The sequence below is a fragment of the Drosophila obscura genome, unplaced genomic scaffold (genome assembly GCF_018151105.1).
Source record: "Drosophila obscura isolate BZ-5 IFL unplaced genomic scaffold, ASM1815110v1 contig_165, whole genome shotgun sequence".
NCBI lineage: Eukaryota > Metazoa > Arthropoda > Insecta > Diptera > Drosophilidae > Drosophila > Drosophila obscura.
The window spans coordinates 1,529,299-1,550,521 of NW_024542752.1; the positions used below are offsets into that span (position 1 = coordinate 1,529,299).

Here is a 21,223-nt window from a genome sequence, read left to right on the forward strand (position 1 = left end):
TCTTCCATTTGCAGCTGCAAATGTTCACTCCACTGATATCCCTTCAACGTACAATGTTTACAATGTTTACACACAATATATTCCCAGCTGTAAAGTCCCCTTAAACATACGAGTATTTCTGGTCCAGGGCATTAACTTACGCACTTTCGAAAGACATTGGTAGATAGAAATTAAATAACACTTACCTAATGATGGTAGCACAAAACGGAAGCACATCAGTCATCAGTGAGATAATTGCCAAAAGAGAGAGAGTTGAGGGGAAAAGATAGAAAGAGATTAGCAAATGGTTAAAGTGTAGGCTAACATATAGATACATATATATTTATATACGACTAAATAGAAAGGTTAATATAGTAAATGCTAAATACAAGTGCCAAGCAAAGGCTACGAGCGTCGAGTGCGATTGGCAAATAAGGGAAACAAAAAAGCACGAGAAAAGAGATTGCACATTGCAGATTGGAGATCACGGATCGTAGATCTGAATAGCTTTTCAGATGGCTCTGTAGACTTACAGCTAAATCATGTCAGATACACATAAATTGGGGAGGGTTAGGGCACAGTTCACTTTCAGTTACAGTTGAGATTTACATACAGCAGTTAGTACGATTCGAATCAGTGCACTGATTCCACACACATAAATACATAAAGATAGATAGGGGGGAATAGGGGGGAGCACACACATTAAGAGAAAGTGGGTGGCTTGGGATGGTGGCTTGGGATTGTTGGATGGTTGGATTGTGGAGGTGTGGGATTGAGGGACCCTTCGCTTCGGCTGTTCACTTACCCGCCAGCAACAAGTATCATCTGCATGTTGGCTTTGGTTCTATATGCGGCTCGAATGAATCCACGTCACAGTCAATGTATTGATCTGTACGAGTATGTGTGTGTGTGTGTGTGTGTGAGAATGAAGTGGTGTGAGTGCGTTGTCGTTTTGTTGTATCTGTGAGTGTCGTAGTGTCGTATCTATGGATGGGATAAATGCAACTGTCTGACTACAATGCCGCCTCCTGGCCTCCTGGCTTCGACGCTTTGGCCCTGGCCGCCTGCAGCTGCATGACGGCCGCTGCCCGGGCCAAAGCACTCCTCAAACTCGCCTCCTGCTGAACGTCCTGGTCGTCCTCTCGCTGGGCACCAGCCCCCCTGCACAGTCGCACGTCGATGTTAGCTTTGTTTCACTGTATCACGAAACGGCACCGGCACTGGCAGCGGTTGCAGCAGCGGAACTTCGGCTCCGTTTGGTGTCTGTGGTCGTTTGTGGTCTTTGTTTGCCGGCAGCTCCATTTGCTGTGCGGCATTTGGTTATCGATTTGGTGTTGTCACTTATTGAATTGCGGAAGTTTGTGGCATTTTCGATAGACTACCGATATCTATAGAAACGCTGCCAATATCAAACAGATAAGCGATAAGCATCCGATACATATCCTCCATATCGAGCGTAGGTAGATCTGTATCTGTATCGCCACCGCCGGCTAATAAATATCTTCTGGTAATCTTGGTAATTCTTGAATTTACTTTCTGAATTCCATGGACCATTCTTTGGATCACATGCATCAAATCTTCAATTTATAATTTCATGTGTCGCATGTCACATGCAAATTTGTGTGCTATTTTTCCGTGACTTTTGCTAATCTACCGTAGATCGTATATCGACGTATATGGACGTATATCGACGCCCCCGGGCTTATTTTTATCGGTCGATCGATGGCACACCTTTCCGTATATAGCTGCCTAGTGGGCTCCAAATGGAGACTCCCTTCCCACACTTCCCAAACTTGATTTAAATTTTTTTTTTTTTTAGCTGCAGCTTGCGGTTGATTCGTTGTTTGTTTATTTTTGTTTGTTTTGTTTTTGTTTGTTTGCTCTCTCATTTGCAATTACATTTCAGCGGTTGCTGCGGTTGGGACACATGTTGCTTCTGTGTCCCACTTTGCATTTGCTTATTTATTTATTTGGGTTTTTTTCCTGGTATGGCTGTATCACTTTTGCGGACAACTTTTTGTGGCCGACTTTTTGGGGCACCGAAAAAACAAAAACAAAAACAACAATTAAAAAAAAGAAATTGAATTTCTCTGTGAAATTATTTACACCTTTTGCGGTGGATCAAATTTAATTTATTATTGTTGGTGTTTCATTCCGTTTCGTATCGTTTCGTTACGTTTCATTGGCACTGTGTTTTATTTGCCGTGCTGCCCCCTCTAACACTTGGGTCGCCATGGTCGTGCCACTATTGGATGCAGGCCGCAATAATATTCTATTCAACTCTCGCACCCATACGCTCCCATGCTCTCCACATACTCTCACACGCACAGCTGTTGTTGTTGTTTTTGTTGTTGCAAGCAGCTGTTTTTGGAGCGTTACACAAAGCTACGAGTACATATTGCCGTTGTCAAAATGGAAGTAAAGTTGGGAAGAAATAAATAAATAAATATGCGGGCAGACACGCTGGGCAGCACCGAGCGGATTGGCGCCACTCGGTCAACTGGTTGGACGCTCTGCTCGGTTGGTGGCACTAACACTGCCAGTGCTAACACTGTCAGTGTCACTGCTGCTGTCACTGCTTCTGCTGCTGCTGCTTTTTCGTTTCAATTAATTAATTAAACACAAATTTTGTCGTTTGTTTTGTATCGCATATAATTACAAAGCAGAATATTACGCATACGCCAAGGCGATGCCATAATGCCCTAGGGAAAGGCACACACACACACAGAGACAGAGAGGGAGAACACAGAGAGAGACCGAAAATAGTGACAAAAAAAAATAATAAAAAAAAACATAAATTTTAATAAATGTAAATAAAACGAGAACATCGCACAGCTGCTTTATTCCATGTGGAAATTGCTGCTGCTGCTGCTGTTTCTGGCGCTTGTTCCTGCAGACATGCGCCCCTGACCACCACACATACAGCATAAACACACACACAACCTTCCGCTGTTTTTTTTCATTAAGGAAATTTGTTTACGTTTGGGCCAGGAACCAGAACCAGAACTGGAAAGCCACCAAACCAGTTAACACACTCAGTACACACACACACACACACACACACACACAGGAATAGAGCTGTATGTATGTATGTCATACAGTCTATATTAATTTCCATGGAATGTATATATGTTATTTAATTTGGTTTTTATTATCGCTTTATTTTCAGTTTATTTCGGTCAGAAAGAGGAATTTCCCTCGCTTCGCACATTGCGTATACGTAACAAAAATGCCGCGCGCGCGGTCCAAAATGTAAATTGCAGCCCGTTGTTCCATTTGCCAAAACGTTTCCCCAACACACACACACACACACACACACACAGGCAGCATGACAGCATGACAGAGAATGTACAACACAGAGAGGCAGAAAGAGAGGAGAGAGAGAGAAAGTGAGAACGATAGGTTGAAGGAAAGAGAAGGAGAGAAGAGCAAGAGCAGGAGATGGGGACAGAGAGAGAGCTTCGTGAGACGTCGGCATCTCATGGACTTGGACACGGACACGGCATGGACCCGGCTTTGGCAATGTAACACTGACACACTGACATCGACATGAAAACTTGGCTAGAGAGGAGAATGGGAGTGGGAATTGGGATGGGGATGGGGATGGGGATTGGGATTGGGAGGTGTAAGTAGAAGGGTAGAGGATACGATAGGGTAGGTCAATCGCAGTGTTTTTCCATGTGACTGTCTGTGTGTGTGTGTGTGTGGGGTTCACAGATGTGAAATGGCGTTTGCAGTTGATAGGTTTTCCGACCTCTTCAAAGAGTTGTGACAATTTTGTGGGTTAGATTCAGTTAGGCGAATGCTTAACCATTAGCAAGCACATATGTATGTACACAGATGTGTATTGTAATGCCTAAGAGCATTAAAAGCTGAACAAAGGAGGTACAGACTCTCACTACAGAAGCAAAGACAGGGCAGACAGACAGGCAGAGATACAGTTTTAATTTACTTTGGAGCAAAAGTGGAGTAGATTGAAACAGACTTTGATTATAATTGAACGCGTACAGAATGCGTAAAGGTCTCTACTTATATGGTTTGATTTAGCTCTCTGGTACACAAAAACTACTGACAGATATACAAGGAGATATTCATCTCTTTCTCCCAAAACAATCCCGAATTATTATGTTCGATGCTCTCAGGCAACTATGGATAATATTTAATTAAGCTGATGGGTTTCTGCTTAAAAAGATTGCACTGCACGTACACAATGGAAATGGGTTAGTTGCTAAAGAGATTTTGTTGATGGATGGAGAGTGCAGATGAAGGCACACCAGCTAATACGCGTAGAAGATAATAAACCAGATGGGATTAGGCTGCCGGCACCACAAACTTAATCGGAAAACACAACCACACACACACACATAGACACACAATATAATAGATATATATAATATATATAGACTTTTGGGTTACGCGCAGGTCAGCGGAAGACAATCAGAGAAATTCACTTGCAGGAGGATGTGCTGGAAGATGGGAGGGAGGAAGAGCTGCAACGGAATTGCCGGAAACTTAAAATTTGATAATAACAACAACAACAACAACCAAAACAAAGTGCAAGAGACAGAGACGGAGACGGAGAAGGAGACAGACAACAACGGTAGAGATAACGGTGAAAAGCAAACGGTGTACTGCGAACGGTAAACGGCAAGCGGTAAACGGTAATGGCACACGGCACAAGTCAGTGACAGAGACGGTGACAGGCGACAGACGACAGGCGAAAGGCGACAGCGACGAGCAAAGAACGACGCAACGCGCCAAGAGGCAAACAACAACGAAAGTGAACGCAACGCAACGCAACGCAGCGGGACAAGCACAAGCACGTCTGACAGCAACACTAGGAGTACAAACAACCAACGGCTGATACGAACAACGAAACGAAACGAAACGCAACGAACAACAGCCCGAAATCAAATCAAAGAAGAACAAGCAGAGCAGCAGAGCAGCAGTATAGCAGAAGTAGAAGCAGAAGCAATCACAAACATTTCTTCGTGTTTCACATTTTGCCAAAACGTTTCCCGTTAGCTCTGTGTGTGATGCTGCTGCTGCTGCTGCGATGCTTTTGATGCTGCTGCTGCTGCTGCTGCTGCTGGTACTGCTTTAAAAGGCACTGCTTGAAAGAGAGCGAGAGCACGCCACTCTATACACGTGAGAACAGCGTCAAACACGAGCACTCGCACTCGCACTAATGGAGCACAGGCCGGTGGCTGGTGTGCTGGTGGGGTGCAGAGGAAGAGGCGCCAAAGCGAGAGCGAGCACGCACACACGAGTCAGAGCGAGACAGAGTGCTGATATAGCTGATGAACGGATTAGTAACTGGCTAAACGAGAGAGAGAGAGACTAAGAGAACGAACGAAAGAGAGCATACAAACACACACACACACACACACACAGAGAGCGCATGAATGAGAGCGTAAAACGTGCTTAAGCTACGAAAACGAACGTTTTATAAGCAATCCACTTCATTTCATGTACTACGGATATGACACTTGATTTGGTGCATTCAATTTCCCATAAGCGAATGGCATCATTCGCATCCGTAGGACCACAAAGGGTGAATAACTGCAGCAGGTTACCAAAACAATCCACGAAACAAAAACAAAACAAACAAAAAATCATATTGCTCTGCAGTAGAAAATGTCTGGCACATAATTTAAAGTGGAATTTGCAATTTAATTTATTGCATTTCAATGGAATATCAGCTGTTGTATTTCCATCGATCGGCTACAGGGGAATTGGTATGGGTACTTGTGCTCGTTGCTCTGGCTTGCCAGACATGCCAATGCCAGTGGCAGTAAATCCACAAACCAAAACTGATCGAATGGGACAAATGCATCATACATATGTACATATGTATTGGGGGGGCGAATAGCAGCTGTGGAGAACATATCGCTAGCAGCAGCATCAGCATCACTGCTAATCGGATGCTGCCTCATTTAGCCAGTACTTTGGTTAACCGTTGCAGAGAGTGTGTGAGGCTAGAGAGTGCGATAACGAGAGGTGGTGGGCTGATGGGGTACACGAGTACACGAGAGTGTGTGTGTCGCGTTACCGTGGCAGACTCATGAATCGGATTCCATTTCATTCTCTTGCCCGCTTATGCTGTGGCTGCTGGCCTGCTGCTCTGGTGCTCTGGTGCTTTTCCTCTGGTGGGGATTTATGTAATTGTTGGATTGTGAATCGAAGAGGAGGAAAATTAAGTTTTAATACGATTTCCCGGCTCGTTCCGCGTCCGCGTGCGACGTTTATGCAACTGCCAGTCTCGATGGAACATTTTCGCCAGTATAGACCCAGAGACTGCCACGCACACACACACACACACACAGAGACACACACATGCATACATACATACACACAGGCACACACAGTTGGACAGAGAGACATATCGATAGCGACAGCATTTGGGTGCAACAAGAACAAGAACAACAAATTGATTACTAAAACGGTAGAAGGACTCCTGGTGGCAGGCAATGCAAATGAATGCAACGAGAAATGAGTATGAGAATGGGAATGAGAAAATGGGCGAAAATGAGAATGAAACTAAAACGTTAAACGTTTCTTTGGCGCCACACCCCACACCCCACACCCCACGCCCCCACCACCTTCCACAGCGCTATGGGGCTGCCACCTGTCAAACCCCCACACCCCTTGGCAAACAACTTATGCTTGCCACGTTTTTCGTTTTTTTTTTGGTGGCAAAAGACGTTGCAATCGGGGCACAGAAAGGGGTTCGAATTTCAGTTACTTTTTCTTTTATTGTCTGTCTGTCTGTCTGTCTGTTGGTTACACAATTTACAGAGACACAGAAAGAGGCAGATAGAGAGAGAGGGAGACGTGTGTGTGTAATTATAGCCAACTGCTGTTCCACATTTCGCCACTGAAAGATATGGTATGGCCCGCTTAGACACCGACTTGAGGGCTAGACAAAACTGCAAGCCATATCCAAAAGGAGACAGGAGACAGGCTGCAAGGATGGGGAGTTGGATGTGGTGTATGGTGCATGGTGCATGGTGTAGTGTGGCAAAGCGCGCCAGACAATAAACAGACAACAAATGAGAAGCCAATTTAAAAGAGGAACGAGCTGAATCGAAACGGAAGAAGATGACGAACGTCACACAGAGGGATAGGCGACGTGTGCCAGAATTTCCCACGAAGGGCACCGACACGGACACCGACACGGAACAAGGATGGGAAGGGACGTGTGCCATGAAATTATTTCATTAATGGTGGGGGATGGATAGGAATTGGATCGGAAAATTGGCGACGCTGAAGAGGAAGAAAAAGGATGGGATATTAGAATTAAAGGAAAATTTCGGAAAGAATTGTTCGGGTCCAATTTAAAATTGGAATAAATTTCTTTGATCTACAAAGAAGACTTTTCGGTAGAAACCAGGGAACATAAACATTATAAGCTATATTTTAAAAATCATAAAATCTATTAGAACACACAAAAAATACAACAGAATATACCATAACAGAATAACATATTCAAAGACAGTTTTGAAGGCATAATATACCCTTAGATTCATTTAAAGAGGGATTTGTATGCAGATCAAGAACTAAATGGATAAACAGATACGCGCAGAGGGGAGGCATAAAAGGAACAGATATATATTTGTAAATGCATATTTGGATAGCTGCTCTCTGCTCAGAATAGTTACGGATAAGTCCTTGGACAGATCGATTTTTATGTAGAATTCTAGAGCCAAAGGAAATCAGCCAATATCCAATATTATTAGATTGGATGAGAGTAAAATTAAAACAAACAAATAAAACATATAGGAAAATGTCACGCTCCTATTTCTTACTATACATTTATGCATGACAAATTATTTCTAGACATTAAATATAAGCTGCTGCTCAGTTTTGTAAAGTGTTTGAGCCATGAAGGCATAACGAACATCGAGTTTCGCTCAGTGCTCAGTGCCCAATCCAGGTGGCGACCCCACCACTTCTGTGGCATGGGCAGGGGCAGGGAGGGAGACGGAGACGGGGTTGCCGCATTTTGGAGACAAGCAAAAGTCGCAAACGGTCAGTGGAGTTTATTTTCGGCTGGGGTCAGCGCACACAACGATGTCGCACGGCGCAAGTAGCAGTGTAAGTGGCGAGCGGAGAACGGAGAACGGATTGTGAACGTGATTTGCGTATCAATTGATTTTCCCCAAAAAAAACAAAACAACAAAAAACAAAAACAGAAAACAAAAAACAAAACCAAGAGAGAATTAAAAGCTAGCAAAAGAGAGCAACATTTTGAGCAGAATTTTTGCATAATTGAATGTGTGTGTGTTTGGTTTGGTTGGTTTTGCTTTGCTTTCCGGTCGTTCCGTTTTCCGGCTTTCCGGCTGCCAGTGGATGAATTTTTAATATTTCAATTACGATTATTTCTGATGGGTGAAAATCAGCCAAAAATCAAAGCCAGAAATGGCAAATGGCAAACAAACCGAGCCGGCGTATGGAGGCATCACAGTAGCAATATTTACATTTTATCCAGATCATCAACGATGGCACTGTAGAGGAACATCCTATTGTGGCGACTCCTTCCGCTGTGGCCACTTCTGCTGCTGCTGCTGCTCCTATAGCTATTCCTGTAGCTGCTCCTGTAGCTGCTCCTGTGGCTGCTGCAGATGGATGCAACTCCACTTCACAGAACACAACTCACGTGAAAAAAAATGTAGAAAACTTGAACAAAAAGAGCTCGGCAATCCAGTGGCCAGCCAGAATGCGTTTTGCACGACACTGCGGCTGCGGCGGCTGCGACGGCGGCGGCGACCATGCTGCGGATGGCCCCCCCCCAACACACACACACACGAACGCACTCACGGATCCCAGGGATGCGGAAAACTGAAACTGAATTCCAACTGGGACTGCAACTGGGGGGACTCGATCGAGTATCAGGTCGAGGATCGCACCGAGAAGCAACCGGAACAATGGACCGGACCACTGTGACAGGGACGTGGAGGCGAAACTTTGATGCCGCAGGACTTGATTGAGGTCCGCATGGAGCAAGGAGCCAGCAACGCTTCCGCTTTCCGCGACGAGTGCAACTGCAACGTGGACGGCAGCAACATCAGGCTGCAGAACCGAAAAACCGAACCGAAAACTCAGACAAACCAAAACCCAGAAAAAAAAACCAAGACCCACAGCCGAAAATGTTGTGCCTGACTGCCGAAAAATGTATGGAAAGGAAAAACAAATGGCAGACAAATACAAAAACAAAAACAAAAAAAAGAAGAAAGAAAAAAAATGTCAGGCAGTGGCAGCGGCAACGCGACACATAAAGGACACCAACAAGAATGTTTGTCGCCACAGCAGCAGCGGCAGCAACGGCAGCAGCAGCGGCAGCGGCAACAACACTGAGAGAAAGGCCAGTAAAAAGTATAAAAATTACATGGCAAAAACAAGCCACAACGATGGGGAAAACATTGGCGAAGCGAGGCACTAGATACCCTTGCAGATTCAGCGATAATATGAGCGCAGAATATTGCGAATATGATCAATAGGATCAATATCTGTTAATGTATAACGATTATTGGGGGCTATCTTCAGGCAAACTTCGGTGATGTCTGCTCCCCTGCATTGCGCAGCTGAGGGCTGAAAGTCGATCATACTTTCTCCCAGGGTACAAATGAGAGTGAAAGAAAAGGGCAACGCAGACGCCAGCTATGCGGGCAGGGCAGGGCAGGGCAGTATCATGGGGGCATCCAACTGGCGAAAGGCGTCGTCGGCCTACGACGCAGCAACAGCAACAACAATTAGGCAGTGGCGGCACCAAAAGCAGCGACGCCAACAATGACTGCAGCAGCAGTGGCAGCAGCTGTTGCAAGTGTTGTTGCCACTGTTGTTGTTTGCCATTTGGCGTTTGAACTGCAGCAGCAGCAGCAGCAGCAGCAGCCACATCAGCAATTGCAGCCACTCGAGTGCCCAATAGGCCTAGTCCTATATATACTCGTATATATATATATCTATAGTACGAGTATGGGTGTGTGTACAAGCTCTACACTTATGGCTGACACTTTGTCATACAAGCCACTTGAGAACAATTTTATTTATACGAATAGAAGGGCCACACACAAACACAAACACAGAGAGAGAGAGAGAGATGGAGATGGAGAGTAAGAAAGCTGGAAAAACTTGAGAAAAACAACAGAATAATCCAATATTTGGACTAGAAAATACCAACATTGTGTATTTACTAAGGATATCTGCTCCGATTAGACACAAGAACAAACTCATGAGCTATCAAAGAAAAAAACAAAGAACAAACTTAGAAAAAAGGAACATAGGGTAGGAAAATATATGAAATAATGGCGGGGGTTTTCCTGTACCAGATAAAAGATAGTAGATAACAGCTTTATACTAAGATATCTCACATCTCACAAGAAATAAAGAATGCAGATACGATAGCTGCTCAAATGCCAAATGACTTTCATACAGAAAAACAAACATTGAAATGGGTATACGAAGTCTGGTCCTGGTGTAGGAAAGCAAAAAAATATATATATAGCTGTATAATCTATATACAAACTGAAGAGAGATTGTAGATTGCAGTCTACCAGAAATCAGAAAGCACATATACATTAGGGTACCTAACGCTTATAAAGGGTATATTAAAAAACAGGGTTCCAAGGGAAGGTTAGTCTATATCTATTTCGAGCACCGGTCGCATGTGGGACAAGATCACTCAAAACAAGTACTCAGATGGAACCCTCAGGGCCGAAGCATCACTCAGCAAGGGTATCCAATTATTCGAGTCTCGTAGCTAGAAGCTTTTTCTCTTGTTTTATCTATTCCTATAGCCAATAATTTTTGTCAGTATTGCTGCTGCTGCTGCTGCTGCAGTTGTTGTTTGCCCTTTAGATGATTTGCTTATTGTTCGCCTTTTGGCTTCATATTCTCACACAATATGGAGAGGGAAGTCAGTTCTTGCCATAGCGGCAACAACAACTGAAGAATCAAGAGGAAGAGTCGTAGGAGGAGACGTGGAGGCGGCAATGCGTGCTGCCCTACTGGGGAAGTCTCCAACAATTGCTGGTGCTACTGCTGTCGCTGTCACATTTTTGGATGAAGCCAATGACTGTTGTCATATGCGAAACAATAAAAGAAATCAGCGGGCGGCAAGGAGGCAGCGGGAGGCAAGTGGAACATGAAAACTTGGCTTGCGTGCCTCCATTGAAAGTTTATGACGGCAAATAAATGACAGCAGCAACATTAGCAGCAGCAGCGGCAACATTCAGTAGCAGCAACATCAGTCGCAGGGGCAGTGTGAGGCAGTGGCCATAAAAAAAAGATGAACGACAAACTGTCGCTAAATAAATCGCTGCTGACGTTGCCGTCATCGCCGTTGTAGTCGTAGTCGTAGTCGCAGTCGCAGTCCCAGTCCCAGTCGTCGTCATACACAGACGCCCGCACCGTGGCAAGGGGCAAGTTTCTTCGTAGAACATTTTTGTCGCAGCGCTCAATAAATAAATAAATGCTGGTAGGCCAAAGACAATGGCAAAGCCAACTCCATAGACTTTGATTGGGGCAGACGCGCGACTCCAGGTGACGGCAGCTGGGATGGGAGCGGGCGGAAGGGCGGAAGGACTGGTGGCAGGTGGCTGGTGGCTGGTGGCAGAACGATGACGTCAGCAGGCAGACGACTGTGGCAGGCTCATCAGCTGAGCTCTCGGTCCCCCCAGCCAAATGGATTCCTGTGGTCTGCAGTCGTCTGTGACTCCGCGTTGCACCGTTCCGACCTTCACACAGTCGTGGAAGAGTAGCAGAGGGTGGGACTGGCGGGGATGAGCTGGTGGTGCATTCACATTATTCATGCAGCTGCCGCAAGTGGCAGGCAACAGCAGCGGCAGCAGCACGTGCAACTTTTACTTTCATTCGCTTTGTGCTCGTTTCGTGCTTCGATTTGCCGGCGAGTTCAAGGTTGTAGCTGCCACAACATCTGCAGCGGGTGCGAGTGGGGAGGCATGGGGCAGGGGCTGCAGCTGCGGCCAGAGCGGGGTGTCGACTAATTGCTGGCCCTTGAGCTAAAGTTGGTCTACACACACACACACACACACACTCGCACACCTTAAGCTAAAGCGAACAATCGTTTCCGTAGCATACTTTTTAGCGTTCGCAATTTGGTCGCCGGAGAAGGTCCTGCGGCAGAAAATGAATGTGGACTAGAATAGGGTGGGCAGGTGGCAGGGCGCAGAAGGGCAGCATATAATCTTACTTTTATAAACTTATGTAAGCCAACAGGAAATTAAATAAACCTGTGAACACAAACTGCCCAGATATTCCCAGACTTTTTCACGTCCAGTGTGGGAGTTGCATGGCAGAGATGGCCAAGGCAGCTGCAGACGGGGCCAAGTAGAGGCTGTAAGTGCTATGTGGGCGTGTCGCCCTCTCTTCTGTGCTCCATACGGAGCTGGATTGGAGCTGGACATTAAATAATTAGTAATTGCCGGGCATTAGGCAGAATTCAGCGACAATAGCAACAATTTCCATATCAAAATATGCAAATCATTTTGGCATTGGGCCCCAAACACACACACACACACACACAGAGGGAGAGGGGTGGCCGGGTAGAGGAAAACCAATAAGTGTAGTTAGGCAAATGTATTGGAGCTACGAATTGTTTTGTCCTCGCCAAAGGCCTTTACACTTCACGAAGAAAAAAAGGGGGCAAAAAAAAGGAAAATCTGTTCGCTGAGAACGAACCATTGAATACCGTTTAAGCCCCAGAAAGGCAAGTGGAATACAAAGTTACCTTTCAAAACTAAGTAAAAGCAAATCGTGTGAGCCCGACATTTGTAATTCTTGTGGCGTGATGTGATCTTTGCCTGATCTGTGTCCAGATTTCGATAGCTTACGAACCCTTTTTCAATGGGTTTTAAGTTCTTCGAACAATGTTCAATACCCTGTAGGGTAGGGCAAACAAAATACAAAAAAATGTTGCGAGTGGCCGGACTCAATGAGTTTCCCCACGCGCCAACCCCCCTCCATTTCGCGTCCTTTTCGCCTTTGATTGTTGTCGGGGGGGCTTATCGCTGTGCAAAGATCGCCACAAAGGCCATGTTACGAAATTATTGGACGCACAAACACACACACACACACACAAATATGTGTAGAAAGAGAGTGAGAGCGAGAGAGGGAGAGACATGGCATGCAATGCAAATAGTCAACACGCCGCCACATGCCGTGCACACAAATCAAGGGCAACATGTCTCATTCCGGGTCTGCCTCTTGCCTGGGGTATGGCAGGCTATGCGATGGGCTGGGGTGGGCTGGGGTGGTTTTGTTGTAGGGGTAAGTGTTCGTCGGAAGTGGAGGCGCAGAAGGTGGCTGGGGTTGCTGGAGGGGCAGGGGGAGTCAGTGCTGTGTGGCGAGGTCGACTCTGCCGGGCAATTTAAATGGCGGCTACATGTCGCAGCCATGGCGTCGCGTGTTCCCCCCTTCCTTTTTTTGCTCTCTCTCTCTCTCTCTCTGTGTCTTTCTCTGTGTCGCCCACGTGTTGGCCACTATGTGGGTGAGGGGCGGTTAGTAGGAGTAGGTGGGTGGGTTGGCCGACAGGGTATGACTGTTGCCAATTAACTCAAAACTGCAGAGTAATGCTTTTTGGGCCCATGAAAAGGGAGTACTCCGTACTCCGTACACCTCTCTTTCGCTCACTCACTCCTCTCCTCTCTCTTCTTTCCCCTCCACCCTTTGTTTGCTGTTTGTTGTTTGCCGTTTGTGGCATTGACATAAATTCCTCAAAAAAAAAAAAAAGAAAATAACAACAGTAACATGTGGAAAAGCACGGAAAACTGAGAAAAGAACAAGCAGCACAGCAACAGTAGCAACAAAGGGCACAGCAACCGACACGCAAGCCACATTAAAGCAATTTCCCTGCGACATTTCCCCCTGCCAGCCACCCCTACCCCTGCCACCATTCACAGAGAGCATTACATAAAAGCGTTAAATATATATATATGCCAGAATCAGCGAATTGGGAGCCCCGTAAACATCTCGGGAAGAATAGAAAATAAACTTTGATTTTGGACAGTGGCTTCCCCTCAGTGCCCCCGTGCTCATTTATCTTTTGTGTGCTTTTTTAGTGTCTTTGTGTAGTCGGTGGCGTATACGTAATGAGGCAAAGGAAAAGAGCCAGGGGCACGGGCGAAGGCAGAGGCAGAGGCAGTATGAGCGACAGAAACAGGAGACAGCAGCCAAACGGCATCAGATTCGGAGGACGCTGACTTATGCTGGCTCCAGTTAGACGCACATTTATTTTTACACTTCCGCTAACCATTCCTCCACTCCACTCCACTCCACTCCACTCCAACAATTGCCATTCGCTCATTCGTCTCTTTGATACCCTCACCCAACGGGGCAGGGCAACATCTCTGCTTTATGCAGAGGAATGGCCCACCGAACACCCTTTCCACCAACAGGAAGGATAACTCTTCTCTCTCTATAAAATGATACTTTGAATCCTTTCAAACGCGCTCTTAATCGGATGCCGGAGCTCCGGTTCAAGGAAAAGGTATCCAAGCTTCGTTTCAGCCATGCGAATATTTGTTTCTGGTTTTTTTTTTTTTGGCGTAGAGTTCAGCAGAGTTGGAGCCTGGCGCCGTCTGCCGTCTGCTGTCTGTTGATTCCCATTCGAGAATAGATTCGGGATTCGCTTACGGCTGCTTTCTTTCGCTTGCCGCCTGCCTCCTGCCGCTTGTCGGGGCATTGACTTGGCGGCGACTTGGCTCCTGACCCCACAGGGCAAAGTCGTTCCGGGCATTACGCATACGCAAATGCGTATACCCGAGGCTATGCCTTTGGGCGTAGATTTTGCATAGGGTCGATAGATAGATAAATAAATATATAGATAGATAGATAGATAGCTAGATAGATTCATGGGTGCTCAAGAGAAGGTGAGAATAGCATAGGATGAGTTGAGTTGTGGCCATGGGCATATGGGCGCAGGTTATCAACAAGCCGCTAAAAGCATTGGAAAAGCGAAAAAGCGAAGCATTGCTCAAAAAACGTATTCAAAAAGTATTCATATACATATGTATGTACGAGTATGTACTGGGTATATTTATCAACGTTTTATTAAAATTCTTTACAACACAAATTAATAATTCAAAGCAAAAATTTGGAAAGCGCTTAAATTAAAATTGGAAAAATTGGAAAAAGCATCAACATCGTTTTTCATCGGCTGCTTTAAATGATTTGAATAATATTTCATAATTTTCTGTTGGCTTTGAGGCGTGGCTTAAGTGGCTAAAGAGCGGTTTTGTTTGTGCTTTGGCTTGCTCTGATTTTGATTTTGATTTTGAACTCTTAATTTTTGATTTTTGATTGTGATTTGTGGGTACTTCTCATAGGGATTCTCCGGGGCGGCCTTCTTGCCCTTCTTGGCGGGCGTGCTCTTGCGCGGCCGGTTCATCATCGGATCGTCCATGGTGCGCGATGACTGCTGCCGGGCCTGGGCCGGCGGACCCGGTGGCTTTTTCTTTTTCTTCTTTTGCGGCTCCATCTGCAGCGGGTTAAACATGAACTGGATCTGTGGCTGCTGCTGTTGCTGCTGTTGCTGTTGCTGCTGCTGCTGCTGCTGCTGGAGCTGCATCTCGCGTCGCTCGAGAAATGCCGCATTGGCAGAGGCCACCGTGGCAATGCGCTGCTGCTGCTCGATCTCCTCCAGCTCTCGCTCCCGCTCACGTTCCCGCCGCTTGCCGAACTGCCCCAGCTGTGAGCTGCGCCGCCGCAACGTTGCCGCCGCATACGGATTGGCTCCGGCTCCACCGCCACCGCCACCGTTTATCCCCAGGCTGGCAGGTTCTGCCACACCGAACAGCCGTCGGATGCGCCGCCTGCCACTGATGAAGCCCAGGCCCAGCTGCACGCCCAAACCCATGCCCAGGCCGGCGGGTGCCGTGCTCTGGCTGAGGCTGCTGCCCGCCTCGCTGCTGCCGGCTCCATTCACCATCTGGCTGAAATTGCTGTCCAGATCGCAGCTGCCCACGCCCAGTGTGCCCGCCGAGTCCGAGGCGCCGCAAGGGAACAGATATGTGTTCAGGGTGCTTAGCGTTGTCGAGGTGGAGGTGCCCGTCCGACTGATGGCTCCCGTGTTGATTAGCTGCTGCTGCTGCTGCAGATGGGTGTCTCCTCCACCGCCTCCTTGGGGCTGTGGCAGTTGCAATGTCAATGGATTGCTTAGTGGCAGGGGCAGGGGCAGTGGCAGTGGCAGTGGCAGCATCACCGCCGTGGATCCACTCACGCTGCCCGTGGTGCTGCTGTCGTAGCTGTGGGGATTCACATAGATGTGATTGTTGTTGTTGCTGCTTGTGGCAGTGGCAGTTGCAGTTACATTTCCCGTTGCAGTTGCAGCAGGTGCTGCTGCTGCTGCTGTTGTTGCTGTTGTTGCTGCTGTTGCTGTTGTGACACCAGTGTTGACCACCAGCCCCGTGTTGTTCTCATTGTGATTGTTGTTGCTGGCCTGGCGATTGCTGCTGGTGTTGCTGCTGTTGTTGTTTATGTGGCTCAGATCCACCCTATAGCCGATGCTGCTGCTGCTGGTGGTGCTGTTGTTGTTATTATTATTATTATTGTTGTTGTTGTTGTTGCTCGGATCGGTGGTGCGTGCCGGCGCCGTGGCAGGTCTCGTCGAACTGCCACCGCCTGCCACTGCCTCAGGCGCCGATGCCGCTGATGTTGCTGCTGCTGGACCAGTCGGGACTGTCTGCTGCTGCTGCTGCTGCTGCTGTTCATTGCTGGGTGCACTGTTGCCATTGCCATTGTTGCCACTCATTGTCGTTCGTTGTGCCACAGAGAATGTTGCAACTTCAAATTACTGCAATTTTGGTTACACCTTCATTTCACATGAGTTTTTCTTTGCCGATTTTGAGCTTATTTTGGTTGGTTTTTGTTGGTTTTTTTTATTTATTTTTTGCTTTGTTTTTTTGTAAATTTCGGCCTTGAGTTTTGGATTTCTGTAATTTTTAGTAAGCGCTTAGTGTGTGTGTTTTTTTTTTTGTGTTGTTTATTTGTTTTTGTTTCGTTTGGATCACTTTTGGTTTGATTTACCCTTGCAGAGGTTTCGGTTCGCTAAAATAGACCTTTAACCCGTGGCGGGACTCCTCTGACTTATTATTCCTATGCAAATAAAACCTGGAGACACGTATTTGCCGAATATAACACTGAAATATTCTTTGGGTGCCAATCGATTGGCAGGACTCTACCGATCACTAAAAAATATGCCAAGTCTAGATCAAACTTTTTACAGCACAGAAAAAAAAAAATATTGCTTAATTATTTGCACGGCCAATAGTTTGGAACGCTACGTCTCGGGAGAATAGGGCCAGATCAGCGAAGGATCTAATATCTTATACTTTTATATATCCATAATTGTAAGGCTATGTGGCTGCCTTTTAGCACAGGTATGCAAACAACAAAAATAAACTATGTAGCTTTAATGCCGTGTTAATTCTGAACTCTGCAAGGGTATTCATTCCTTCGGTCTCTCTTTATTTATAAATCTGCTCATCTGCTTAGCTATTTTTAATCCACATTAAAGGAAGCTTCGGTTCAAGCAACCTCTTTTCACATTCACATTTCACCAGCCTGTGTATTCATATTCATCTTTTTTTTGTTTGGACTAATTCCAAATCTGTCCTGGGGCCGAGGACCCTTTAGCCTCTGTCTGGGTGTGTGTGTGGGGCACTCGAACAAAAAATTTGAACAAATTATTGGTAAGGCAGGGCCCGGCCCGGATCGCCCGAGGAGTTGCACTAACACTTACGCACTTTTGTCACTGTCACAAGTTGTTGCCTACTTCGAGGCGTTCAACGTTCAACAACAACAAAAAGATTATTCATTATTTTAACGCGTTGCAACGTGTGGCATTGTCACTGCCACTGCCACTGCTGCTGCTGCTGCTCGCTCTTTCCCTTTCCTCTCTCTCTCTCTCTTTCTCCTACTCGTTCTCCAGCACCGTGCAGCACCGCTAATGTGCAGCCATTTCCGGCCACATTTACGAGTTTTCGTACAAGTCGCTGTGGCACTTGATGTTAGTGTCAATGACAGGGCACCCTTTGAATGGTTCCTTGTATCAATCGCTTGGACACGGCTCTGGTCGCCTGTTATCAGTCAGAGCCACGTGCTTAACGCGCCGCGTGTCACAATTGTATGAACTTTGTGCCGCGTTGTTGACAATGCTCAGAGCCCAAACAGAGCCCGCAGTGGCAGCACTAGCACCAGCACCAGCACCAGCACTAACAACGAAGTTGCCACACGCACACACAGACACAGTCAGAGACAGAGACGGAGACAGAGTGAGAGTGAGAGAGAGAGAGAGAGAGCGTGTGCGATAGAGAGAGAGAGAGGCTCTGTTAACTGGCTTCCTGGCTTGGCTGGCCGGGACAAACTATTCGCCGAACCAGAAGCACCAGCAGGAGCACCAAAAGCAGCAGCAGCAGCAGAACCAGCAGCAGTGGCAGTGGCAGCAGCAGCAGCGGCAGGGCGACTTCTTTACCAAACAAAAAAAAAAAAATGCCAAACAATCGGCCAGAAATCTAAGTTAGGCAGCACTTGAATCATACCAAAACACACACACACAAACGTGGCATACGGGACAACGATTCCTCATCGTTTCATCGTTTCAATTTCGGGCCAGTTTTCGGTTCAGTTGAGTTCACTTCAGCGCTTAACTTAACTAAATGTTGTACTACACACACACACACACACACTCGCACACACACACACACACACACACACACACACACACAACCTTAACTCGAGTGAAAAACCAAAAAGCCGAACCACAGGCCAACAGCTCGTGAACTTCAAGTGTAAGTGTATGAAAGAGTCAACGAGTTCAATGGGATGTGCGGCGCTGAGAGGAGAAAGGTTGAGTGAGAGTGAGTGTGTGTGTGTGGGTCAGAGAGCGCGGGCTGAGGGGAATGTGAATGAGTTCGGTTAAAGACTGCGCGCCACAAAACTGAGACTGAATGTGAGTGAGATGTGTGAGCGACACAGCAGCAATAATCCTGATTGACTGAGCGAGGCCCAAGGATTGGGAAACGCTGCTCTTACACCTCCCAAAAATAGCAAAGAATTCCCAACAATTTGTTGGTAGATACATATGTATGTATGTATTTAATTCATGATAAAATAAACCTCATCAAGCGTTTCACTCTAGTCTGCGCTGATGAAATATAACGAATTCTGTTCCGAAAACTATATATAATTTGTCGACGAGAATGGATACAAACGTTGCACTTATTTCTTCTTTGCTGAATTAGGAATAAGCCAGATCGGTTAACTCTAGAATTACGCATATACTCGTAGCTGTCCGTCCCTCCCGCCTTGCTTCATCCCACATTCAGCAGTGGAAGATTGTCAGGGGGGGAAGAAAGTTTCGTTGAGAGGGCTAGCCTGATTGAGTGGCGATTGAGAGGAGTGGGTGGCAGGCACGTTGTGAGTGGCCTGGGTGGTGAGTGAGTGAGTAAGTGAGTGCAAATGCGAGTGTGAGCTTGAGTGGAATTCTGTCAGCCGAGCGAAACATTTCAATTCGGTTTCGGCTGCTCGCCTTCGTGCGCCGTCGGCAATCGGCAATCGGCACTCGGCTCTCAGTCGGCGTTCGTTCCTCATTTTCGTAGTTTGTTTTGCTCGTTTGCTGCCCCCTTCCAGGCCCCCTCCTCATCAACGGTTTCGTAACAGTTGCCCCCCCACCCCACCACTCCGTTGGCGAGAGAAAGAGAGGCAGCGATTAATGTTAATGTGTGCATCGGTAGCGACGCGAAGCGACGCCACTGCTAGCAGAGCCCAGACCCCACTCTGCTGTGGACAGGGACAAGGAGGCTGCAAATGGATGAAGATGAAGCGTTCCAATGGAAAAAGATCCCCCTGACGCCAATCTCATGCATCTATTTAACCATTAGCTCGATTTTATTTCATAAATTCCCAAAATGAACAAGAGGAAAGGTGAGTATCTCCCTGATCTTGATCGTTCCAATGGTGTCTAAAGTAAAGGCTATCTTTTATTCTTAGCAATCCAAAAGAGATGCCAAAAACTGCAGCAACTAATTTGATAGCCAGAAGTCGCAGAATTTTTCTAGTTTTCCCCAAAATATTATCCTTTGGCACTGTCCCTTTTTTCTCATCAATTCCTCTTTGGTACTCTCCAACATCTGTCAATATTTGCTTTTGCCTTCAATTGAGCTGCAGATGTTGCAATATATTTATGTATGAACAGCTTTGGCATTATCATAAATATCTGCCCTAACCCATTGATATTTGTTTTCCGATTCTGACTTGAATTCCCATTGAAATTCCAATTTAAATTCATATTTCATATTCCGTTTTTCTGGAGGGGCTCTCTGTGTCTCGAGGGGGCAATCAGGGGCAGAGGCAGGGGCACAGGGTTGAATGGAATTGCATGCGCGAGTGCAATTTGTTGCCTGTGGGGTGTCCAATGGGGCATGGGGCATGGGCAATGTGGTATGGAGCAACATTGAGCATATGACGCATACGCAATGTTGGACCAAATCGTGGATCATGGCCAGTGGTTCTTTTGTTGGTGGCCCACTGCCTGCCTAGTTGGCTGACCCATGCAAATTGAGACGACAGAGTGAGGAGGGGCTAGGAGATGCAGGGGTTGCATGCCATGCGGCCATGCGGCCATGCGGCCATGTGGCATGAGCCTTAACTCAGCTGTCGCTGACGCTGACGCTAGCGCTGGTAACCTTCATGGCTAATAAGCAGTCACGGCACGTGAGGAGAATGGAAGGGGGATTGCTAGAAGCAGGCAGGCAGGCAGGCAGGCAGGGGGGAGGTAGGTGCGACCACCAAAAAAAAAAAATATTATTGATCAAATTTATACCCATCCAGTGTTGCCACAGCAAATGGTGACGAACGAGAAAACAAACAAATAAAACATATATTTATTTTTTGCAAGCATTCGAAACCACTCGAAAACCACCAACGGAGGAGGTCCAACCAACCCCCCACCACCCACTCATCCGACATTGTCTGAGAAACAAAAAAACTGCAGGGAATTGCAATTGCAATGTGGCTGAAGGAGAAGCTCATCATCAATGAGGGGATATGGTCCGCCAGCTGGCGGTCTCCGCTGCTCTGCGCTGCTTTACTCCGCCGCTGCTGCCTTGAAGGCTGACAAAACGATTTGCATGCTAAAAATAACAAAATTGATGGGGCGTTTTCCGCCAAACACACACACGTAGGCCATGTGCGTGTGTGCTCCATAAAGAAAGCGGCCAGAAAGGAG

At 46.7% G+C, this 21,223-nt stretch overlaps 1 protein-coding gene across 6 annotated transcripts in view; it reads right to left on the bottom strand.

Annotated features, from left to right (window-relative positions):
- Window positions 1-21,223, bottom strand: part of LOC111074807 (potassium voltage-gated channel protein Shaker) — a 114,605-nt gene that overhangs the window by 63,987 nt on the left and 29,395 nt on the right. The window contains exon 2 of one of the 6 annotated variants that reach the window (XM_041591900.1): window positions 785-2,006. The exons of 4 other annotated variants lie outside the window; for them this stretch is intronic. In XM_041591900.1, coding sequence (XP_041447834.1) covers window positions 785-810 — 26 coding nt within the window. In that variant the 5' untranslated portion in view covers window positions 811-2,006. Of the gene's footprint in view, window positions 1-784; window positions 2,007-15,314; window positions 16,867-21,223 lie in introns of those variants that run through there. One more of the 6 variants, XM_041591893.1, reaches the window with a different exon arrangement.